Source organism: Marmota flaviventris, chromosome 11, assembly GCF_047511675.1.
Source record: "Marmota flaviventris isolate mMarFla1 chromosome 11, mMarFla1.hap1, whole genome shotgun sequence".
Lineage (NCBI taxonomy): Eukaryota > Metazoa > Chordata > Mammalia > Rodentia > Sciuridae > Marmota > Marmota flaviventris.
In genome coordinates this window covers 61,950,253-61,975,856 of record NC_092508.1, presented here as the reverse complement: position 1 = coordinate 61,975,856, position 25,604 = coordinate 61,950,253, and the positions used below count along the sequence as shown (strand labels likewise).

The following is a 25,604-nucleotide window of genomic DNA, read 5'->3' as shown; positions in this document are numbered from 1 at the left end:
ACGCTTCAAATGAATAGACAGCCAGAGGAAAGGCTGGGATACAAATGCCATCCATAAATATTTAAACGTTTACCCCAACACGAACTACCAGTTATCCCTCAACACCCTGCGGAACGTTTTATCCCAATCTCCTTGGAGTGAGGGCGGGACTTTGCGGGCCGTGGGAGCCTGTGACAGTAGCGCATGCTCAGAGCGACGGCTCTAGCTCGCCCGAGGCCACGCCCACTCGGCCCGCAAGGGCTGCCGGGACGGCTCCCATCTTTGAGCGCTTTGAGCCAGCCGGCGGCGCTGCGAAGTGGAGACGTTCGGTCGTTGTTAGTGATCCTGTGGCGCGCTTACGGGGCCCGGACCTTAAAGGTGAGCTTTTCGATAGCTAATGGGAAGGTAAAAAAGAACCTGCATTGCGTGATGCACGACGGCGCGTCCTCCTTCCTTGCTGCCGCCCGCGGGACGCATGTACACCTCGCCTACTGCACGTTCGGGCGGAGCGCCGCGTGGGCCGCAGCCGGAGGCGGCGTGCTGTGCTACGGGTCGAGGGGGCGCGGGCCGCGACTAGGTTACCCTGCCGGCCCGGGCGAGGAATGCGGGCGCCTGGGGTTCCCCACGTGCCCAGGGGAGCCAGTGTTCCCGGGAGACGCGACTCTGGTGAGGTCTTTGAGTAGAGGCTACCCGCATCCTCCCTGCGTTCTTTCGGTTTCTTATCTCCACCAGTTCTCAGTCCTGCCCAAGGCTGATGCTTCAGCCACCTCTGTAAATTTCTGGGTAGGTCGGTGCTGGGTAAAACACCAAAGGGTTCCATGGAGTCTGTGGGGACTGACTGGAAGCCAAAGAAGTTGGGGCCGCAGATGTAGCCTCGACCTGTGTCTCTTGGGCTTTAGGATCCTCCTTCCTTCCCAACAGAGCTGCTTCTGTGTGAAATGGGAGAGCGTGGGTAGTATCTCAGTTCTAGTTGTATGTTCTGGAAAAGTAGATCTGATGAAACGAAGTTCCACAATTGGGTAGGCCAAAGTAGCCTTGCAGGGACTAAATAAGTTCGTTTATCTCATCGTTTGCTTTTTTGAGAGGCCCTAGATCACGGTAATGTTAGTAACTTGACCATTGTAGGTGGTGGTATGCAAACCAGGGCATAATATCGCGTGAATTCTGTAGTGGGCCGTAAATATTCCCATTGCGTGATCTTTCATTGGGTACTCGGGTTATTGAATAACAAATTTAGTGTATTTGGTGATGTCTTCAAGAAGTGTATCATCAATAGCTCATTACTAGATTCAACGTAAAGTCAAAAGACTTGGTTTGTGATTTCTAGCAAATCACATCACATCCTTCTTTTTCCCCCCCTGTAATAATGTCAGGATGTGAAACAGGAAACTGATTGTAAAGTTAACGAATATGTTAGTGAATTGTTAGACACCACCTCTCATTCTTCACCCACCGCAAAGTGCTCTCAGATTTGCATACATTTCTTAATATAGTGTCTAATCTAACTCCCGATTTTAATATTTGAAAATTTTACCGTAAAGTTATGATATCTAACTTGCTGATAACGTTTTTATAAGTCATCCATGGCTAATTTTAAAAGAAGCTACACCAATCAAATAGCAAGGAGAGCCATAGTAATATACTGACAGATTAGCTGCGTATACTGATCTGTTTAAAGTCATTAATGGTTGGGAATGTTCCATCTCTTATTCCAAAGTATAGCTTTGTTCAGATATTTGAGAATTGAGTAGAGAAATTGAACCTGTCAACTTGGAAAATTCTTGACTTTAAGAAAACAATGGCATATTAATTTTTAAACAGTATTTCTGGTCTTAAGCTTTATGTTAAAAGAAATAATCATTTCTGCTGATTTGGGAAAATTTACAGATAGCCACAATGGCTGAAAACGGTGATAATGAAAAAATGGCTGCCCTGGAAGCCAAAATCTGTCATCAAATCGAGGTATGATTCTTGTGCTATTAAACTGCAAAAATAAGTTCCTTAAAGGGAAATTTAGGGCCTGAAAATAACAAGAAGGATATTTAATTCAATACATGTCTTGTCTTTGATTTTTAGAATTAGATGAATGTACATTATTATACAGTTTCATTTGGGTGAAGCCAGGTTAGGAAACCCAAGAATTACAAAAATTTCAAAACGTAACATTATGGACTGGTGTTACTTAACCATTTTTTTTTTTTTTTGTTTTTGTTTTTGTTTTTTTTTTTTTTTAATTTTTTAAATATCTTTTATTTTTAGTTATCGGCGGACACAACATCTTTGTTTGTATGTGGTGCTGAGGATCGAACCCGGGCCGCACGCATACCATGCGAGCGTGCTACCACTTGAGCCACATCCCCAGCCCCTACTTAACCATTTTTTACTGGGGATAATAATAGTATCCTCCTCATAGGGTGGTAATCTTACCCTTTTTAAGTAACCAAGGTTAAAAGCCTTTGATATGGGTTTGGGTTTGTACTTCAGTGATAGATTGCTTGCCTAGCATGTGTGAAGCACTGGGTTCGAATCACAGCACCACATATAAATAAATAAAATAAAAGCCCATTACAACTGAAAAAAAAAAAAAAAGCCTTTGATACTTTGCTCCATACTCCCAATAATGTAATGGGGAGCTGTGGTGACTGGGGATTGAACTCAGGGGCACTCGACCACTGAGCCACACATCCCGGCCTTATTTTGTATTTTATTTAGAGATATGGTCTCACTGAGTTGCTTAGTGCCTTTCCATTGCAGAAGCTGGCTCTGAACTTGCGATCCTGCTTTTGCCTTCCCCTGCCTTCGCCTCCCAAGCTGCTGGGATTACAGCTGGGTGCCACTGTTGCCTATCTAATATAATTTTTTTAATGGACTTTAGAGCAATGTTAAGTTCACAGCAGTTTGTATGAAAATACAGAGATTTCTCAAACATTCCCCACCAGTGTGGTACATAACTAACACAATTTTTATTTCCTTCCTTTTCCTCACACCAATCATGGGATGTGTTTGGGGGAATAAATTTTTTTATGCCGTCAATATTTTATTATTCATTTCCCCTCCTTAATATGTAGGATCTTTCTAAATTTTAACAGTTTTATGATTTTTTGTTTTGTTTGGCACAGTAGATTGAACCAGGGTCTCAATGCAGGCTAGGCAAATGCTGTACCACTGAGCTACATCCCAGCCTTTGTAAATTTTGATTTTTGAGATGAAGAGTTTTCTTGTGTTGCTCTGGCTGGACTTTAATTTGTAATCTTTCTGCCTCAGTCTTCCCATTAGCTGGAATTAAGGCATGTGCCATTGTGCCTGTCATGCATATTCTTATGTGAATCTTAGTAGACATGCTTACTGATTACTGTTAAGATAAAATTCCTATTTTTAAAAAAGTTTTAATATTTCCAGTTAACATCTCTACCTATGTGATCATTTCTCTGTGTTTAGACCAATGCTAGGTTTTCTTGGTTTTTTAGAATTTTATCCAGTTGGGGGCGGGGGAGAATTTTAGTCAGTTTGTTAGGGGGGAAGTGCTATCTGTTTTTCATTTTGTTTCTTGGCTTTATAATGAGGTTGGCTTTTTTATGTTGTAATACATATGTACTTTTCTTTTTGTTTATACATGACAGTAGAGTGTTTTTTGTTTTTTTTGGGGGGGTACTGGGAATTGAACCACTGAGTTGCATCCCCAGCACTATTTTGTATTTTTATTTAGAGAAGGGTCTCAGTGAGCTGCTTAGCACCTCCTAAGCCACTGGGATTACAAGTGTGTGCCAAGACACCTTGCTAGAATGTATTTTGAGGTCTACATACATGGAGTCTAACTTTTTCCATTCTTGTGTACATGATGTGACATATATACTCTTTGTAATTTTTTAAGTTGTAGATGGACACAATGCATTTATTTATTTATTTTTAAAGGTTCTTTTTTTAGTTGTTGATAGACCTTTATTTTATTTATTTATACGCAGTGCTGAGAATTGAACATAGTGCCTCACACTTGCAGGCAGGTGCACTACTGCTGAGCCACAGCCCCAACTAAAGGTTTTTTTTTTTTAGTTGTAGTTGGACACAATACCTTTATTTTACTTTATTTATTTTTATGTGGTACTGAGGATCGAACCCAGTGCCTCACACATGCTAGGCAAGCATTTTACCACTGAACTACAACCCCAGCCCACTTTTTGTAATTTTTCTAATGTTGTTATTTTTCTATAGCTGTTCACTTTTTTCCCCACCATTCCCCTTAGTTTATAAGAACCTTAAACTACTTTTTCTCTCATGCTACTTTTGACATTCCAAATAGCCATAACTGGGTATTTTTTTTGTTGTTGTTTGGTTTGGTACCAGGGATTAAACCCAGGGGTGTCCCACCTTTTTTATAAATATATATATATAATTTTTTTTTTTTAGTTGTAGGTGTACATAATACCTTTATTTATTTTTATGTGGTGCTGAGGATCCAGCCTAGTGCCTCACATATGCAAAGCAGGCACTCTGCCACTGAGCCACAACCCCAGCCAGTAATTGATACTTTAATTTTCTTTTTTATTAATTTGTATTATAAACATTTCATTATTGTAAATTTAGGAAGAATGGTTGTTGCCTCTTTTAAGTTATGACATGCATTTTTAAAGAATGAAAGTTGGTAGTATAATGGTAGTTTAAAAAAAAATTCCAGGGTTGGATTAAGTATTATACAGTGCTCCAAAATCTAAAGTGTATTATGATTATCTTACAGTATTATTTTGGAGACTTCAATTTGCCACGAGACAAATTTTTAAAGGAACAGATCAAATTGGACGAAGGCTGGGTACCTTTGGAAATAATGATAAAATTCAACAGGTAAAAAAACCCTTTTTGGTTTGTTTGCATTTTGGAGATTGAACCTAGAGCCTCCTACATGCTAGGCAAGCCCTCTATCACTGAGCTGTTCCCTCAGCCCTAATGCCTTTTAAAAGTCATCTAGGTTCTCTGTTAGTAATGAGTGCTTCTACTAAATCTTAACGTTGTTATATATATATTCTTCAGGTTAAACCGCCTAACAACAGATTTTAATGTAATAGTGAAAGCTTTGAGCAAATCTAAGGCAGAACTTATGGAAATCAGTGAAGACAAAACTAAAATCAGAAGATCTCCAAGCAAACCCCTCCCAGAAGTGACCGATGAGTATAAAAATGATGTAAAAAACAGATCTGTTTATATTGTAAGTGGGTCTTAATGCATTTAATATAATACATTTATTTAGGAAGAAAACAGTGGTGTGGATAAGGGCTCAAGATTCAGTTGCCTCACTTACTGTATGTCCTTTGGCAGTGTTCTTAACCTCTCTCTACACCTTATTTTCATAAATATGGATAATATTTTCTACCTAATTGAAATATTGAGAGTTAAATTAAAAAATCATACATTCGATAAAATCTTTGACATATTCTAAGTGCCCAGTGCATATCATCAACTATTCTTACTTGTCAACACCTAAAATCTACAGCAATTTTCTTTAGTATATTGATTTTAAATACTTTATTCTGTAAATTTTCAGAAAGTTACAGAAGTAGCTTGAACAGTATAAAGTATAATGTACGATTATTGAAATTTAGCAGTACTTAACACATGAATAATGGTTGTTTTTTTTTTCCCTCTGCAAACTTAAAACCTATATCAGGTGAATCACTTTCATTGCACTGAGTAAGGCTGTTAAATGATTGAGACAGGAAGAGAAAGAGATAATGTGTATCCTTGCTTCATTACCAATCAGAATTTGGGGGGAATTGTTCACTTTTCACAGAAAGGCTTCCCAACTGATGCAACCCTTGATGACATAAAAGAATGGCTAGAAGATAAAGGTCAAGTGCTGAATATTCAAATGAGAAGAACATTGCACAAAGCTTTTAAGGTATGATTGATTGTATGATGATAAGACTTCTAGTTGTAAATATATGGGGCATAACTTTAAAAGAAATCTTTTCTTCCCTTTTTTTTTTTTTTTTTTTTAGGGATCAATATTTGCTGTGTTTGATAGCATTGACTCTGCTAAGAAGTTTGTAGAGACCCCTGGACAAAAGTACAAAGACACAGATCTGTTAATACTTTTTAAGTACGTAATTTCACTCTTTTTTCTTCTGGCTTCTCGGTTATTTAGAATTGATTGACAAACTGGGATAAGGATCATAACTAAAGTCCCCAGTTAATATTTGGTATTCTTGGGAATACTTTGAGAAATGCCTAAATTTTTTTCAGTGAGAAGTACACTAGTCCTTTCAGAGTATAAGACAGTGTTTATTAGTACCTTTTCATTATTAGAAACTAATAAGGAAAGTTAACTTTTAGTACTTACTTTGCATCTATAATTTATAATCAGGCTGAATACTAAAGTTGGACTTTTTGTGTGGGTGAAGAGTAAATCACTGTTCTTATATTTAATAGTTTGTATAAAAATGTTTTTATAAGGAACAAAGGATAGAGACTTGAATCACGTTCTTGTGTATGTGCGCATGTCTTTAAAATGAGGATGAACCAGGGCATTTTCATGATAAAGTTGTAGGGCCATAGTGCCTTACTTTTGCATTACATAGTCTTCTAAATGCTGGTGTTAAACCTGATTGACTGAGATCCACTGTGATAAAGCATACTATCAGTGTTACATAGTCAAAATTAAATTTTTAACATGATTTTCATAATTGCTGGGTGGTGTTTGGGGATACTGGGATTTCAGGTTTTTCGCCTTTTGTGAAATTAACACTACAGAAAACTGTGAAACATTATTTACATGACTTCTGATCTTTTTTTCTATTCATGGAGGGATAAGTGAAAATCAACACAAGAGTGGGATATTGGGTTTCTTTGGGAGTCATGAAATGTCTAAAATTAGTGATGGTTGTAGAATTCTGAGTATGCTACTAAATCATTGAAGGTACACTTTAAAAGGGTGAATTTTATCATAGTAAAGCTGTTATTAAAAGAAAAAAACCTTCCTGTACATATTTTGAATTTTTAGATGATTACCTTGATAGAAAATGTGATATTCCTTGCTGTGCCATGTCTTAAGTCATTCAAAATAATTTACAGTCTTACCTTTGTTCTCATGAACTTAGTCTTTGTGTTATGTTCTTTAGGGAAGATTACTTTGCAAAAAAAAATGAAGAAAGAAAGCAAAATAAAGTAGAAGCTAAGTTAAGAGCTAAACAGTAAGTATGTTGAAGTATGACATATCTGAATTACTTAAAGCTTTAAAATAGGCTTGAAACACAGTTTAAGGTGTCTTATTATATTGGAGGCCATATTACATTGTAGTCTAGCATTGGATAATCAGAAAAACCTAAGGACCGGCTTTGGTAATCAAGTAGCTTAGTGGTCATGATTAGGTTATTTATTTTTAATTTTCTTATTATAGTGGGTGGGAAAATTATAATTAAATCATGTTTATTTGTAGAGAGCAAGAAGAAAAACAAAAGTTAGCAGAAGATGCTGAAATGGTAAGTGTATAGTACTGATATTTAATATATCTACTAGTAAGAATAACTTTTAAAAGTCTTGAAAACTGTGTATATGTGTGTGGTGCTGGGGATTTAACCCAGGACATTGCACAATCTAAGCTCATGCTCTGCTACTGAGTAACCCACCATGTCTGAGGCTTTTTTTAAAGAAAATATGTTTTGGTTATCATTAAAGTGATATAGAAATAATATTACCTAAAATTACTGTCCTGAGTTTAATAATCGGATTTATATAGTTCGCAGTTAAATGTCACTTATAGAAGAAATTAAATTAAAATCAGAAGCAATTTTAAAGACTAACAAAGGAAAATACACTTAAACTACATTAAAATAGCATTTTGGTTTCTGTTGTAGGCATAGAGTGGTTTGAGCCATTTCTGATATGTGGGTAAGAAACTTTTTTGATTGCCTTTTGTATTTCTTTAGAAATCTCTAGAAGAAAAGATTGGATGTTTGCTGAAATTTTCAGGTGACTTAGATGATCAGACCTGTAGAGAAGATCTGCACATCCTCTTTTCAAGTCACGGTGAAATAAAATGGATAGACTTTGTCAGAGGAGCAAAAGAGGTTTGGAAATATTTATATACTTTTTGGTGCTCAGTTTTAAAGTCCATAGAAGATAAAGTTAATAGAAAACAATTTTTAAATTGTGTTGATTAAAATACTTAAATGATTTATTTTTTGTTTTGTTATTCCTATCAGTGATGTTATTTATATCTGATTTTTTTTCTGAATAGCTTTTGGTTCAGTAAAATTCATTGAATTAGTAATGGCATAGAAGAATTACAGGGTAGGAAAAAGTATGAACAAAAAATTTAATTAGGGGACAACAAACTAAGGGTGTGATTTTTATTTTCTGTACTTGGTTAGGGAATTATTCTCTTTAAAGAAAAAGCCAAGGAAGCACTGGAGAAAGCCAAAGATGCAAACAATGGTAACCTACAGTTAAGGAACAAAGAAGTGACTTGGGAAGTACTCGAAGGAGAGGTGGAAAAAACAGCTTTGAAAAAAATCATAGAGGACCAACAGGAATCCCTAAACAAATGGAAGTCGAAAGGTTATTTATTCTGATATTTCCTTTAACAGTTTGGTTATTTTACTTATTTTAGTCAGTGTTCAAAAACACAACAGACTTAAATTATTTTCTTTACCAAGTTCTCAATTATGCCTCTACAGGTCGCAGATTTAAAGGAAAAGGAAAGGGTAATAAAGCTGCCCAGCCTGGGTCTAAAGGAAAAGTACAGTTTCAGGGCAAAAAAACGAAATTTGATAGTGATGATGACCGTGATGAAAATGGTGCAGCAGGTAATTTTTTTCTAAGTCCTTTGGAAGTTCCATGAGAAATGTGTACTTTATGACAAGTTACTTGTCAGAGATGTGGTTTTTAACTTCTGTATGAGTGACATTTTTGAATTATGGTGTAACTCAGTCATGCTGTTTTACAAGTATGAAATAGGCTAGGACATTTTATTAATAATTATGCTCAGCATTAAAACAGAGCAGTTGAATTTATTAAAAATTTCTTTTAATTATTTAGGAACAGTGAAAAGAGCAAGAGAAGAGACAGACAAAGAAGAGCCTGCATCAAAGCAACAGAAAACAGAAAATGGTGCCGGAGACCAGTAATTTAGTAAATACATTTTTTTTTTTTTTTTTTTTTTAAATTCATTGTAGTTAGGTTTTAAGCTGCTTTTTGTCTTTGGAGGCTTCTAAAAAGAAAACCGAATTAGGTCCACTTCAATGTCCACCTGTAAAAAGAAAAATTTTTTTGTTGTTTAACTTGTCTTTTTTTTTTGTTATCAAAGTGAGGGTTTTTTTTTTTTTGTTTTTGTTTTTTTTAAATGTATAGTTCTGTTTGTGTTCAGAGGATTCAAATATCAAATGGAAGATTCTTCCACTCAATTGCCTTTGTAATATGAAAATGTATTAGTACAAACTAATAAAATATATGCTATATAAAAAAGAACAAAAACTTGTTATTTTTCCTTTTTGTATCCACAAAATGTTTGAGAAAGAACTTAAAAATTTTTGAGTATTGGCTGTTGGTTATGGGCCCTTCCCACAGTTAATTTATTTCTTAGGCTGGCTTTCTGTATTTACCCAAGCAACTTATATAACAGTGCAAACAATTACTTACTACAAAGGTTTTTCCCTTCACTCTGTTGGTCTTTCTAGCCATCATCTTTCCTTCTTGCAGTGCTGGGGATCAAAGCCGGGGCCTCATGCATGCTAGGCATTCACTCTATCTGATTGAGCCACTGAGCTATACTCCTAGCCCTTCAAAGTTTTTCAATACTGTATGTAGATAGGACTGAATCAAGAGACTTACTGATTTCTTTTTATGAAAGTTGTATAGTGCTGGCAGGTCATATCGAAGTTCTAAAAAACAACAGGTAAGGATAAACATAACATTTCCAAACATTTACCACCCTTAACTATAAGCAAAACTAAGAAAGTTCCAAATGATGGTAAGCCTAATGACACGTTACTTTAACTTCTCCATGTACTGAATTGATATTTCCCCAAGAGTGACATGGCGAACTGGCCAAGGCATTTCTGGTGTTGTAACCCATTTGTACCACAATTTCATGTTAAAGGGGAAAGGTTAAAGAAATAACAAGTGGAAAATAAATATAGTTTCGTGGTAATCTATAGATGACTTAAGTCATCTCATAATGATGATGCTTAATTCAAAGTTTTCTTGTCTAGATTTTAGTAATGGCAATAAGTTGATATTTTTCTACTAATTTCTAAAGTACTCATATATTTTTCATATTCTAAATAATTTAAATTGTACTCTTTACTACTGATCTGTTTTAGAAGGATGGGAATCAGTTACCTATCCTTCATATTTTCCAACACATTTTAACCCTAGAGTCCGCTCTTTTGAGTTTTAATGTGCAGTCAAAGCACTTGGGGATCTCATTGAAATGCAGATTCTAACTCAGTGGATCCTGAAATTTTCTTTAGCTTTCAGGGATGTCAGTGCTGAGGGTCTGAACACCAGGTGTGGAGCAGCAATGCTATGGTATATTAAAATACTGTGGCATAGGGGCTGGGGGTAGAGCGCCTGCCTCACATGTGTAAGGCACTGAGTGATCCTCAGCACCACATAAAAATAAATATATTGTATCCACCTACAACTAAAAAAGTAAATATATGTTACTATTTCAAAAATGCTCTATATTGCAATATCTTAAAACTTCATGAGGGACAATAATACCGAATATAGTAGGAAGAATGATCTTTTAATTATTCCATTACTAATTATAAACAGTAACATACCTAGTTAGATATTTTAATACCACAGGACCAAATTCATGGTAAGTTTATTATTAGGTAAAAAACATGTTTCACTGAACTTTTATTTTGTGCTGGGGAGCCAACTAAGGGCTCTGCAGATGCTGGGCAAGAACTCTACCATTGCACCCAATGTAGTGAAAAATGTTATCAAAACAGCTGAGCCAACCTCCTTGGCAACTTTTCTCAAAAAGGGATGGAGATGTAGCTCTGTGGTACTGGGTTCAAGCCCCAGTATTGCCAAAAAAAGAAGCATGAGCTGATGGTATAGATGTTTATAATCTATCTCCCACCAGAAAGAAAAAGGTCAATGTTATCTTACTCTATGTAATTAGAAAATTAAAAAAAAAAAAAAAGTTAACTAGGAACAACCTGGTGGCAATTTCCACAAGTGGATTTCAAAAATTGGTTTTATCAACTCCAAGCCCATGTTTTTACCCACTGGATGATATAGTCTGTCTGGGCCTGGAGTTACAAATTACCTGAGGTCTAATAGAAATTTTCAGTAAAATGGATAAACTGTGACAAACAAAATCAATTACCAATCATTCATATTTTTACACACTGAAAAACATTCTATAGTATATGTCCTTAGCACCTGAATAAAAATTTTGGTTAGGTTATTGCATGTTGGTCCTTTTGGATAATTAGGGTTAAGATTCATCTTACCTGCAATGATATCTATCTTGATTTTCCATTCTGCAGCTTTCTTTTGAACATGCTAAACATAAATAACATTTTTATGTGAGCTTATTTTTAAGTAAGTTTTTAAAAACTGCTTGTTATTAATATTAGATTAAATTTTAAGCTTAAAATTTCATTAGAAATTAGACTGAAAAGTTTCAACTAGATGAATATTTTGAAAATCAGTAATTAAGTCATTTCAATATATTTAACAATCAGCCAAATTAGATAAATTCAAGTGAAAAACTTTAAGAAAAGCATCAGAATACATAATACACTCATGATTTCTCATCATTGTCTCATCAATATAACTACTTACCCTGGAAACTATTCAGCAGAGAGGTCCATGTCCATGGGCATTCAGTGGCAGTATGGCATAGTAGTTCAGAGCATAGTCTCTAGAACCAGGCTGCTTGCATATAAACTACAGAACTAGTACTTGCTAGCTATATAACCCTGAGCAAATTGCTCATTCTGTGCCTCAGTTTCCTCATTTGTTAACGAGGCTAGTGTTTTTTTGTTTTGTTTTTGTACTTGGGATTGGACGCAGGGATGCTGAAGCACTGAGCAACATACCCAGCCCTTTTTTACATTTTATTTAGAGGCAGGGTCTAAGCTGCTTGAGGTTAGTGTTTTGAACTGTAACAGATGTGTTAGAGCTTTATAGGTCTAAAATTCTTGAACCACTTCACAAAGAATTATTAATTTTTAGTTACTAATTTACTATTTAAAACTGCTTTATTCAATTAAGGCTTTTCTGGACACAATATGTACTGGCATTTGCTTTCATATATTGATTGAGATTTACCAGTAGATATGATATATTCTGTTGACTGCTTACATGTACCACTGTTCATTGTCAGCAGTGTATTTCTGCTTGGCTGTTGGATGCTGTACTTTTAAAAAAGGTTATTATGGGCTAAGGTTGTGGCTCAGTGGTAGAACGTGCGCCAAGCATGAGTGAGGCAGTGAGTTTGATTCTAGCACCACATAAAATAAAAAAGTATGGGGCTGGGATTGTGGCTCAGTGGTAGAGCACTCGCCTAGCACATGTGAGACCCTGGGTTTGACCCTCAGCACCACATAAAAATAAAAAATAAAATTAAAAAATATATTTTTTAAGTAAATAAAATAAAGGTATCGTGTACATCTTACAACTAAAAAAAATTTTTTTTTGAAAATGGGGGGAGCTGGGGTTGTCACTCAGCAGTAGAGCACATGTGCAAGACCCTGGGTTCGATCCTCAGCACCATGTAAAAATAAATAAAATAAAGGCATTGTGTTCAACTACAACTAAAAAATAAATATTTTTTAAAGAAGGGTTATTAGATTACCATGTCTCTAGAATTTTTTATTTTCAACTGGGTTCTTATGCACTGTTCATGACTAAAATATTTTTCCTACAAGGCTATTTTAAAATCTCTTCATAGAAACTATTTAAATAATAACAGCCAACACACAGCAATTAGATATGCAAGTGCTTTGTAAATAGTAACTCATTTAATGTTCATAATTATACCAATTATAGCATACTGAGTTCTTTACACCAAAGAGTATAGGTCAGCATAGTTGAGAAAACAAGATCAAGTGGCTTTACCAAAAACATACTTAAGATGCAGCAGAACTTAGATTTGAATCCAGTCCAATCTGGTTCCAGAGTCTCAGTTTTTTCTTTTTTTATATATTTTTTCAGTTGTTGATAGACCTTTTTTATTTTATTCATTTATTTATATGTAGTGCTGAGAATCGAACCCAGTGCCTCACACACATCAGGCAAGCGCTCTACAACTGAGCCACAATCGCAGCCCCTCAGTTCTTTCTTTTTTTTTTTTTAAAGAGAGTGAGAGAGAGAATTTTTTTTTTTTAATGTTTACTTTTTAGTTTTTGGCGGATACAACATCTTTGTTTGTATGTGGTGCTGAGGATCAAACCCGGGCCGCATGCATGCCAGGCGAGCACGCTACTGCTTGAGCCACATCCCCAGCCCCCCTCAGTTCTTTCTTAATCACTAAGTTATATTGACAAGGAAAAAGGTACTGCCCCTCCCCCTAATTTCTGTAATACATCTTTCACACCCCCACATTATGTATTGGCAAAAAGAATGGTGAAATATGTGGTTTCTGAACTCAGAATTCTTTTGCTTGAGGCTTACCATTTTTGAAACTAGTTATACCATACTTCTCTTTTAACTACATGAGTCCCCACAGTGACACTGGGAGAAGAGGCATTAATCAACCAGAACTTACCCAGGCAAACCAGAACATATGGTAATCCTAGTTATACCATACTTCTCTACTCCTGAATTGTAGTACCTTTGCTAGTAACAGTCCTGTTTGAACAAATCTTTGATGAAAGAAGGTAGTCATAAATAATAGCTAATTAAAGGGAAAATTTAGTTACTAAGAGCTAAATGTCAAAAGGTCAGGAGAAACAGGCACTGTGGTAATTTAGCATCCACAGCAAGTCCTTAAAACACAATTTTTTAAAAAATGACCTAAAATATCATGGTGATGTGAACTTACCTCTCTAGTTGAAGATTTGTGTAAAGAATATACTGCTGTTCTTGCCATTTCCAAAGCAGTCTTTAGAAAAGCCATATCTGTTCCTATGAAAAGAAAAAAAAAAAAAACTCATTTACATTTTGTACCTTTTATCAAAGCAGAAGATTAGACAAATAGAATTTAGAAACTTTTTCCTAAACTCCAAAACAGGCACTTCAAATTCTTTCTGCATCAAGTCAGGGTACAAATAAATATCAGAATATTTTGTTAAAGTTGATAAAATAAAACCAGAATTATATTGTCTTGGCTAAAAAATAAAGCTAAAGTAAAATTGTAATATTATATCCCATTCTAATGAGTCAAAATCCACAATCATCTTGGTAGGGTAGGGGTACTTTTTAAAGTATGCATGTGTTTTCCTTCTCTTATTGATTTCCTACCCTCCTTGCTCAAAGTACACACAAAATTAATAGCTACAGTGAGTCACTGTTACCAATGAGCACATTCTGAAACATTCATGTGTGTTTAAACATTAAAAACAGGTTTGAGGGCTGGGGATGTGGCTCAAACGGTAGCACACTCGCCTGGCATGCATGTGGCCCGAGTTCGATCCTCAGCACCAAGATACAAAGATGTTGTGTCCGCCGAAAACTAAAAAATAAATATTAAAAAATTCTCTCTCTCTTAAAAAAAAAAAAAGATTTTGAAGTAGACAATATAAACTGTGCCTGATCTTCTCACCTACAGAAACTGTGAGTTAATCCACATGTGTTTGAGATAATGCATATTAAAAAAAAAAAAAAGCCAGGTTTGAGTGCTGGGGCTATGGCTCAGCAGTAGCGCACTTGCCTGGCATGTGTGAGGCACTGGATTTGATTCTCAGCACCGCATGTAAATAAATTTAAAAAGGTCTTTATTAACAACTAAAAAAAAATATATTAAAAAGAAAAAAAAACAGGTTTGAGTGGCTGGGGTTATAGCTCAGTGATAAGAATGTGTGTTTAGGGCTGGGGTTGTGGCTCAGCAGTAGAGCACTGGGTTCGATTCTCAACCACATAGAAATAAATAAATAAAATAAAGGTATTTGTCCAACTACAACTAAAAAATACACATTAAAAAAAACAACACCAGAATGTGTGTTTAGCATTGGTGAAGTTTTGTGATCAATTCCCAGCACTACCCCTGAAAAAAAAAAAAAGGCAGATTCAAAAAGTACAAAATCCTTTATAAGTTTCGTAATCATTTATAAGGGCCAGACAAATCATCCCAAATATTAATCATAAATGATGAAAATTTACTTAATACAAATTTGTAAAAATAAAGATTAAAAATTCAATTCCTAAGTAAACTGAAATTTAAGTTATAATACCTATACAGGTAGAAGATTGGTTTATTTAATGATCAATGATAAAATCACTTAATCCAGTTAATAGTAAAATGTTCTTTAAAACTTGCTTTCCTATGAATACACTAGTACATCTAATTCTTGTTACTAACCTTTATTATTTTTGGTCCCAAACGGAGGATTCATTATTACTGTATCAAAAGACTTAGACATTCTGTTGGATAATGAGCATACATCACATTGAATTATATCCACATTTGTTAACTCAAACTCTTCCACATTCCTATTAAATATTTCCAATGCATCTTCATCTATGTCAAATCCAACACACAATCTATAAGTGCAAAACACAAAGAGTGGCATCTTACATCTCCCAAAACAAAACAAAAAGTTTTTACTTATGCTTTTTAACTCAGTTGACAAAAGTTAAGAATGGGTGTAGCTTTTCAACAACATGATTTCCCAATGCAGCCAGGGTTGGAAACTCAGATGTATATAAAAGGGACTGCTGCTCTTATACTTTTAAAAAAAATTATTCTAATTAGTTATACGTGATAGAAGAATGCATTTTGACACACTGTACACAAATGAAGCACAACTTCTCCTTCCTCTGGCTGAACATGGTGCAGAGTCACAGAGGTAGCATAATCATACATATATATAGGATAATAATGTCCATCTCACTCCACCGTCCTCCCTAACCCCATACCCTTTCCCCTCCCCTCTGCACAATCCAAAGTTTGCTGTTATACTTTTTATTTATTTATTTTTTGGTACTGGGGATTGAAGACAGGATGCTCAACCACTGAGACACATCCCCAGCCCTTTTTAGAATTTTGAGACAGGGTCTAAGTTGCTGAGGACCTCACTAAATTGCTGAGGCTGGCATTGAACTTGCAATCCTCCTGTCTTAGCCTCCTGAGCCTCTGGGATTCAACCATACTGCCTATCTTTTATTTACATAAATATATATAGTTTTTGATAATTCTGTACATTCAAAATATACTCAGTATTAGATTACTGGTCCCCCATCTCATTGTTTAGAGTCCCATGAATATAATTCAGTTCATCCTATTTACACTTATTAAGGCTGCCCCATACCCAAATAGTATAAGTTGGATCACTTACCCTGCTCCTAACATTGCAGTTCCGATGCTAAGCACTCCACAACCACATCCTAGGTCTGCAACCACTTTATTTTCAATGTCATCATATGTGTTATGTATTGTATAAAGCATACATGCTAAAGAACAATTTTAAAACATATTAGGGAATAAGTAGGGTATGACTAATATTTAATTTATACAAACCAGTGTACCATGTTATTAAAAAAAAAAAAAGATTACTTGGTATGTAGTAAAAAGCACCACAAAGGAGGATAACACCTATTAGAGGAACCCAAAAAACTGTCTCTGGTGACAATGCCAAGAATGACAAAACTGTCACTAGTATCTCAAGTAAAATGAGAAAAATAAAGTCAAAATGCTTTATTTTTCCTCAGCCACCTATTCAAAACATTGTTCTGTGTGTGTATGTGTATCTATTAGTTTTTTCTTTGATGCTGAAGTAGTTTATATAAAAGAATAGTACAAGTAAATAGGGTTATAAATATCCTTCCTTGTCAAAATGTAAGTTTGGCAGCCCTGTATCAGTCAGCTTTAAAAGTTTACTAATGTGGGAAGACTACAAGTCTAGGAACCAGTAATATCAAACAAGCATTAGCATTAAAGGGGCACAGAACTTTTTTGTAAAGTTTGTCATTAGAACTCAGGTATCATAATCTCCTACATCCTATATATATATATGTGTGTGTGTATATGTGTGTGTAGGTTAAGCATGAATAATACCACTTATATCTCTCTGTGGATATCTGACCTCAGCAAAGGCTACTGGCAATCCCTAATGGCTGAGGTTCCAGAGATTTTATTAAAAACACAATTATAGGGCTATTTCAGACTGAATGTGTAATTACTGATGTGGGTGTGATTATTTTGACGCTGGTATCTGAAAAGAAGCACACCTGTGTGCATGCTACAAACTAAGTATGAAATAACTTATTTTTAAAAAATTGTATTTCACAAAAAAACCTAAAACCCTACAGAAGACTATAAGAAGTCATTATAAACTGAGAAAACTGATCTTAACCTAGACACAGTTTAAATTAATTTGTATTGGCATATTATAATTTTACATAATAGTGGGATTCATTTTGACATATTTACATGCACAAAATGAAGAAATTTGGTCAATTTCATTCCCCAGTTTTTCACAAAAGTTTTGTGTGGATTTTTGGTTGGGACTACGCCAACATCTTAGAGTTAACTGCAGGTATGTATATATTCTTTATCCTTCTCATTGGCAGCTTAGAAACAACTATTTTGGAACTGGAAAATAGTCCCCCTTGCAAGTGTTCCCAGGAAATTAATTTTCCTAAGGTTTCCCCACCACTTTATTATATTTATTAAATATGGATCTTTCTATATTCCCTCCTGTACTCTATGTCAATTGCTGGCATCAAGAAACAGTGCTAATTCTCGAGTAATGTGTTAAAACTAAAACGTGTCCTCATCTCTTTATACAGCCATACTCTGATTTTGCTAAATTCAAGTCCTTCCACTACCAACTCTAGTATTCATTTGTAGGGCAGAGGATTGCATCAGAATCTTGCAATTCTAATCACTGACAATTCATTCTAAGAGGAAAATGATCCTTACTTAGCAAATATTTACTGAGCTCCTAACTAGTACAGAAACTTTTTTAGGCACTGGGAATTCGGGGGGGGGGGGTGGTGGTGGATAAGACTAACAAATTCCTTTATGGGAGAAACAAACAGTGTTAAGAAGTACGCAGAAAACCAAACAGGAAAAAAGTGTGTGTGTGTTGGGACCGGCAGGAGACTGTCTTTAACTGCGGTGTAAAGGCCTCTCTAAAGCGATACGCGATCTTAAAGCGGAATTTCTCCAGACAGTCCCTAACCAAATTACGTTTCTTTTTTTCATCAAGGAGTAAGCATATAAGGCTAACCCCAGAAGCTAGGGCATGGTGAACCAGCCGCCCTACCTGCAATGTGCGGCCTGGTCGGATACTGTTCTAGAAGTAGCTTAGGCTTTTCGAATCCATCCACTTGTTGCAGGCGACTCTCTAGTTCCTTGAGCCTTAATTTCTTCATTTCCCGCCCCCCCCCCCCCTTACATGTGGACTTACAGGGTTCAACCACACCAGTATTGCAGGGAAATCTATCTAACCCGGATCTTTCCCCCCGCCTCACACTTTCTCAGAGTCACAAGCTGAGGGCGGGGCAGGAAACGCGGGACATAGGGCCAGCCTCCGACCCGCCTCCCGGGTGTCGCGCGCCGTCCTCCAGCCTCTGGGAGCCGGTGGCGATAGCGGGAGCGCGCGTGCAAGATGCCTGATGCAGCAGCGTCCCAGCACCTCGGGAAGCGAACGGCGCCGGAAGCGACACCACGCACACGCGCACGCCTCCGTCATCCGGCGTCGGGTTGCAATCTCTGCCCATCGTTGGGGTTCCGCTGGCGACCCGGCCTCTTCGGCCTCGGGAGAACCGAAGAACCACCTCAATTCACAGATCGCTAGTCAGCCCTCGCCTCTGTCGTGTGCTCAGAACCCTCAGGCTTTGCCTTGAGTACCTACCAGCCTCTAAGGATGTGGAAAGAGGGTGAAAGTGAAGCAGGACAGAGGGTAAAAGTCATAGTTACTTTGTGGTCCAGTGTGACCCTTTTGCTTGTTTTCTCCCAAGCTCCCTCTCAAAAAGCGGCAGTCTCCACTTCCGTTGCTTCCTTCGCCATTCACATGTCCTACTTTATTGCAGCGTTTCCCTCTTTTTAGGTCACCTGTGTCACTTATCTCAACCATCACAGGAGTGGTGATGTCATAGAAGCCAAAGAAAGTTTAAATGAAGGAATAAGGTCGTGGTATCTTTTGCAGGAAAGAGGTCAGGTGTCTCACAGAAGGAGCAGAAACCACGTTGTAGTGGATTGTGAAGAGAATGGAAGTTAGGAAGTAGAAGTTGTAAAGGTGAACAGTTCTTAAAAAGTGCACCCATGAAAAGGAGAGTGAAAATGGCTGACGCTTAGCAAGTTTGGGGAAAGGCTTTACTGGTGGTGTTAGTAGTGTGTGCTCGGGTTCAACTCAGAGCCTTGCACTTGCTAGGCAAGCGATCTACCACTGAGCTACACCACCAACATTATTAGAGTTTCTCTAAATATAGGAGAAGAAAGGAACATATCTAAATTCTAACAGAATAGGGACAATCGAAAGGGAGGGGATAATAGAAAGGGGACAATGGAGAGGACATTGGATGGAGCTGGGATTCTCAGATCCAGTGCTTAAATAAAAGGGTTGCCCCGCTAGTGGAGTGACCCTGAACCTTGTACAACCAGAGGAATGAGAAGCTGTGCTCCATATGTGTACTGTATGTCCCAAAAAGCCTATAAGGGATAATTCTTAGTAACCTATTTTCAGTGATGACAAAGCAACTTTAAAGGCCATTTTCACCAGATCTCTGATAGGGGTCCAAGGGCTCTCCTCAGCTTGTTTGAACTTTGGGTTAGCTGGTAAGAGGACCTGGTGGGACCTGGTGGGACCTGGTGTGGGCGCTGACAGAAGAATAGAGGAGTGAGTGGGTGAAGGGATTCCTTCAGTACCTGCTACCTCAGAAAAGAGGCAATGGTTTGAGGAAAGGTGGTTGTTTAGGTTTTTGATCTAGTGAGTGTAGAGGAGAAGTCAGGTTGTTCAGGTGGGGGAGACAGTGGAGGGGCTGGGGCAGAAGGTTGAGGGTGAGGACCTATTTGAGCCCGGCGATAGGGTGGAAATTCATCAGTAGGGTCAAAAGTAGTGGATGAGTCCGGAGGAGGAGATTGGGGATCAGTAGTTGTGGGTGTTGGTTTGCAAGCTAGAAAATTTTGCAGAGGTCTGCAAGAGGTGCAGAGAGCACAAGCAAGAAGAAAGCTTTGATATAGCAGCTTTTTACCCATTTTTTCGAATGCTCACAGTAATTGTAGAGATCCCTTAGAATGGAGGGATCCAGGGACCCAAAAGGGGGGCCCTCTGCTTTGGTTGTCTAAGGGATAAGTGGGCCAGGCCTGGGTGCTATATTTGATCAATTTTGGGGGTTTGATGTCTGGTGTCAAGGAGAGGGTTTTGAGGTTATCCAAGAGGCATTGTAGGGGAAACTGATTTATTGGCAAAAGGGGCGTCCCCGCTAGAGCCAAAAATCAGGAGTACCTTAGTGGCAGGTTCGAGCTGCAGAGATTTGTCGTCACCGAATCCTGACAGGCGAAGCTCTCGTCCTGGCCGGAGCCAGAGCTGTGGGAGCCGGAGCCAGAGCTGTGGGAGCCGGAGCCAGAGCTGTGGGAGCCGGAGCCCATGGGAGACCTTGGCCAAGGCTTTTCCGGACCCCTCCTGAGAGGCCGGAGACTCCCAGGGCCAGAAAGAGGGGAAAGAGAGAGACAGAGGAAGAGAGAGGAAGGGGAGGGTAAGCATCTCTCTGGTGGCTGAGTCTTGAAGATGTGAGGACTAGGATTTTAGGAGAGCCACCGAGACCATGAAGGTCTGGATGGACTGTGATGTTCAGTTCTCTGTTATGTGTCCTGGAGGTTACAGAGTCCTTTGAGGAAGACCTACAAAGCCTATGCTGGTAAACTACCAGCTGGGAAGGGAAGGGAATAATTTCAAACCCAGGAGTCTATTCTGCCCTAGGAAGGAGTCCCTGAGGGCCACCATAGCCTTAAAGGCTGTGGTGGGGTGTTTTCCTCCCTGCAGGTGGGCAAAGAGGTTTGCCGGACAATCAATGGTCAAATCCTCCTGACACCACCATTGGGTTTAGGACTCCAGGAAGGGGAAACTCACCAATTGAAGGCGGGTGGTGGATGGAGTTCTGGCGATCGAGAAAATGGGTTCAGGCCATCCGGTGAGTGGCACTTCCGAAGGAAGAGGGACCCAAAAGTGGGTTTTAACCCTCTCTCGGGTTTCGGCACCACTGAAAGGAAAGTGACCACAACATTCGGAGCAACCAAAAGATCTTTATTGCAGCAGTGCAACAAAGAGAAAAGAAAGAAGGAAAGAAGGAGAGAGAGACAGAGAGAGAGAGAGAAAAGAGAAGAGGAGAGATGAAGAGGGAGAGAGCAAGAGCAAGAGAGAGACAGAGAGCGCGCGCAAGAAAGACAAAGAGAGCAAGAGAGAGAGAGCAAGAGAGAGGGGGGCCTGGCAGGAGGGAGTTTTTATAGCCCAAATCTAATGGGGCCTCTGGGTCTGCAAGCTGCCTTGTTGGCCCAAGGGGGAGCTAAGTGTTCAGCCTTGAGTGGGGTTGAATGTTCAGACTTGAGGCAAACAGGTGATAAAGGACCAGATGGGGGGGGGGGTTGAGTGCGTGGGCTATCTTGCAGCCAACATCTGTTCAGCCTGCCTCTCAGACAACACAGTTCAGCCTGCTCTGCACCCAACATTATGAGGATTAAATGAGTTCGTACATATAAAGTTCTTAGTAGATAAAGGCAGTACACAAAGTTCTTTGTCATATAACAAACGCCCAATAAAATGTTAACTGTTTTTGCTCTTGGTGGTGTTTATTGATAGAATGGTGGTGGAGAAAGAGATAATTGAAGCTAGCCATATATTCAAAAGTAATGGGTCCCCCACTTTTTTTCTTTTGTTTATCCCAAAGATGCAGGTTGATTTGTTATTTTTTCCACATTTTTATTGGTGCATTATAGTTATACATAATGATGGGATTTGTTGTTACATATCTGCACATGCATACAATATAAGAATATAATTTGGCCAGTATTACTCTCCTGCATTTCCCCCCCTCCCTCCGCACCTTATAATTCTTTTGGAAGTTAATTGCAATTTAGAATCTTAAACTACACCAATGAATCAATAACTTATCATATTGTTACATTGCAATCCCTTAGTCTGTCTTGGTCTTTGAATAAATGTTTTACTCATACATGATTTGTAATATCATGTATTAGTCATTTGGGAAAAAAATTGGTTCACTGAATTTTGAAAGTATTCCATCATGTTTCAGAAAATCACATTTATTAATATCAATACTGATCTCCCCCAGAAAAGGCTTTAAATAGAGGGAAGACTGTTAAACTCAAGATGGAAGATATGTTTTCCAAAACATTAATACAGCTTGAGGTTTTTTTTTCATTGGCAAAAAATACAGTCTAGTGTTTTTCATGAAGTGACAGTTGTATTTATTCCACTTTTCAGAAAATGCCTGTCAAATAGCAAAACTGAAAAAAACATAGTTTGTCAGTCATGCTTTCAAATAAAATTGTGTTTCCTTAAAAAAAAAAAGCCAACTCTAGTAAATGCTAAAGATTATACAGGCACACAACTTTTAGAATCGATCAAATTAATTAAATTATCAAATTTGCAGGATCCAAAACAAAAACTGGTTATGTTTCTACTCATTAGCATTTAGCAATCTGAGAAGTAAGAAAACAATTCTATTTACAATAGCTTCAAAAAGAATAAAATACTTAGGTATAAGTTTAGCCAAGGAAGTGAAAGACTTGTGCACTAAAATCTATAAAACATTGCCAAAAAAAAAGAAGAAGAAGACATGAATAAATGGAAAGATATCCCATATTTATGAATTGGAAGAGAATATTAAGAGGCCATTACAACCCAAAGAACAGATTCGACACAATCCCTATCAAAATCCCATTTTTTTTTTTTTTTTTTTAGAAATGGAAACATTTGTCCCAAAATTTATATGGAATCCTTAAGAGATCTGAAATAGCTAAAACAGTTTTGAAAAAGAAGAACAAAGATTGAGGACTTATACTTTTCTAAATTCAAAACTTATTACAAAGCTACAATAATCAAATTAGTGCACTACTTGCATGAGGAGACATACATATATACCAATAGAATAGGGAGTCCAGAAATAAACACTCATGTATTTGGTCAATTGATTTTTGACAAGGATGTCAAGACCATTCAATGGAGAAAGATGGTTTTTTTCAACAAATGGTGCTGGGAAAACTGGATAGCCACATGCAATAGAATGATACTGAATCTTTAACTTCCACTTCATGTAAAAGTTAACTCAAAATGATTGATGGGACTGGAGTTGTGGCTATGCACTGGGTTCGATTCTCAGCACCACATATAAATAAATTAATAAATAAAATAAAGATCCATTGACAATTTAAAAAATATTTTAAAAAGAATGGATTGATGACCTACAGTAAAAAGCCAAAAGTATAAAAATCTTTGAAGAAAACATAATGTTAAACCTTTATGAAATCGAAAATGGCACTATTTCATGAACACAAAACCAAAAGCATAAGTTACGAAAGAAAAAATAGGTAAATTTTATTTTATCAAAATGAACAACTTCTGTACACCAAAGGACACTATCAAAAGAGTGAAAAGACAACTCAAAGACTGGAAGAAAATTCTTGCAAATCACATGTAGTGCATATAAGTGATTGCTATCAAAATATGTAAAGAACTCCTGCAACTCAAAAACAAAAATACAACCTATATCCAAAATAGACAAGGAGATTCAATAGACATTTCTGCCAGGAAGATACACACATGGGCAATAAGCACATAAAAAGAATGCACAACTTCATCAAATAGAAATTAAAATCACAATAAACTAACACCCACTAGAATGGTTATTATCAATAAAATGGAAAATAACAAGTGTTGGAAAGGAAATGGAAAAACTGGAACTCTCATGCATGGCTGGATTATAAAATGCTGCAATTACTGTGAAAAACAGTTTGGTAGTTATTCATAAAGCTAAACAGTATTATCATATGATTTAGCAATCCTACTTCTATGTATCTACCCAAAAGAACTGAAAGGAGAACTCGAACATACCAACACCCGTAGCAGAATTATTCACAATAACCAAAAGGTGTAAACAACTTAAGTTGTGTATCACCAGATGGATGGATAAACAAATTGTGGTACTATATATACATAAAATAGAAATATTATTCTATTATAAGATGGAATGAAATTCATATACATGCTACAACATGGATAAATTTGTAAAATACTGTGCTAAGTGGAATAATAAACACAGAAGGACAGATATTTCCATTTATATGAAATACCTAGACTAGGTAAATACATAGAGACAAAGTAGAATAGAGGTAGTCAGGGTTGAGAGTGATTGGGTTGGGGAATCTATAATTATTGTTTAATAAGTAGAGAGTTTCTGTTTGAAATGATGAAAAAGTTCTAGATATTGATGGTGATGATCATTGCATAACATTGTGAATGTACTTATGTAAGGGTAAAAGAAATTGAAGTTAAAGCGTAAAAGTTAAAGGGTAAAACACCGGGTGTTGTAAAGTTTCTAAGCTGCAAGGTCTGAGTTAAAATGTAAAGGATTAGGTATTGTTAGGTTTCTATGCTACCTGCAAAACCTGAAATTTCTGTAGCTGTTAAGACAATGCTTGGAACTGCCCAGTAAATATTTCCCCTGACTACTTGGTTGTTTAATAACTGAAGGGCTCTGTGTAACTGGTCACGTAGTCCTCTAGGCCCTAAAACCAATCAGTTTGAATGTAACCCCCTCCTTAGGAATGACCTATCACTCCAGCCTGACCTGTTCCCGCCAATGAATGGACTAATCATGTTTAGGAGTTGTTGTTCAATTTTCCCGCGCCTCATGATGATTTGTTCTGATGTATACAAAGCCCTCAGCCCTCCCCAAAAAGTGTATTTAAGCAGTGCTCAGCCCCTGCTCGGGGCTCTGGGCTGCTTTCCCTTCTTGAGTGGGCACGGAGCCCCAGCATGCTGGTTCAATAAATCCCCCTTCTGCCAATTGCATGAGTGGTCACTTGGTGGTCTCTTTCTCCGACGTTTCACGGGACCCTTACAAGACAACGACCCTCTCTGAGGCTCTAATGGTCCTCATAAATTCTGATGTTGGGGCCAGCAAAAAATGTAAACTACCATTAGTGTGATGCTTATCAGAGTTCTGTTATCTGTAACCCCCCTTTGTGTAACATTCTGGGCTATAAAGCTGGGCTGCAGGAAAGCTGGGGTGTGGTCTTGTTCCCGCCATTTTGGGAGGGAGAGGCAGCCCGGCCTGTGGAAATAATAAGCTTGCTTTAATTTGATTTTAATTGGAGTCAGTGGTCTTTTCTTGCGTCCTGGTCTAACACTTTTTCCTGGAGACTTCTAAGATACTTCAGTATATAACTGAAGTGCTTTATGGGTAATTACTAACTCATTACAAATATTAAGAGGGCTGGGGTTATGGCTCAGTGGTAGAGCACTCGCCTCGCATGTTCGAGACCCTGGGTT

The 25,604-nt window shown here is 37.4% G+C and overlaps 2 protein-coding genes across 9 annotated transcripts; one reads left to right on the top strand and one right to left on the bottom strand.

Moving 5' to 3' along the window:
- Positions 1-248: 248 nt before the first annotated feature.
- Positions 249-9,092, top strand: Ssb (small RNA binding exonuclease protection factor La). Its single transcript, XM_027946099.2, has 12 exons — positions 249-357; positions 1,867-1,941; positions 4,712-4,815; positions 5,002-5,176; positions 5,759-5,866; positions 5,967-6,067; positions 7,086-7,157; positions 7,403-7,445; positions 7,893-8,033; positions 8,337-8,523; positions 8,643-8,771; positions 9,004-9,092. The coding sequence occupies exons 2-12, from the start codon at positions 1,876-1,878 to the stop codon at positions 9,090-9,092; spliced, it is 1,215 nt and encodes a 404-aa protein (XP_027801900.1). The 5' UTR covers positions 249-357; positions 1,867-1,875.
- Positions 8,956-21,644, bottom strand: Mettl5 (methyltransferase 5, N6-adenosine). Of its 8 annotated transcripts, none has more exons than XM_071619095.1 (8): positions 21,165-21,640; positions 20,541-20,663; positions 16,425-16,539; positions 15,449-15,630; positions 13,973-14,055; positions 11,436-11,487; positions 9,796-9,845; positions 8,956-9,214 (listed from the first exon to the last, which is right to left on the bottom strand). In XM_071619095.1, exons 3-8 carry the CDS (start codon positions 16,532-16,534, stop codon positions 9,176-9,178), a joined length of 516 nt encoding a protein of 171 aa, XP_071475196.1. In that variant the 5' UTR covers positions 16,535-16,539; positions 20,541-20,663; positions 21,165-21,640; the 3' UTR covers positions 8,956-9,175. The 8 variants fall into 8 exon arrangements, with proteins under 8 accessions (XP_071475196.1, XP_071475198.1, XP_071475195.1 ...); XM_071619097.1 differs by having other exon boundaries at positions 20,541-20,642; XM_071619094.1 differs by lacking the exon at positions 16,425-16,539 and having other exon boundaries at positions 20,541-20,732; positions 21,165-21,644.
- Positions 21,645-25,604: the final 3,960 nt, after the last annotated feature.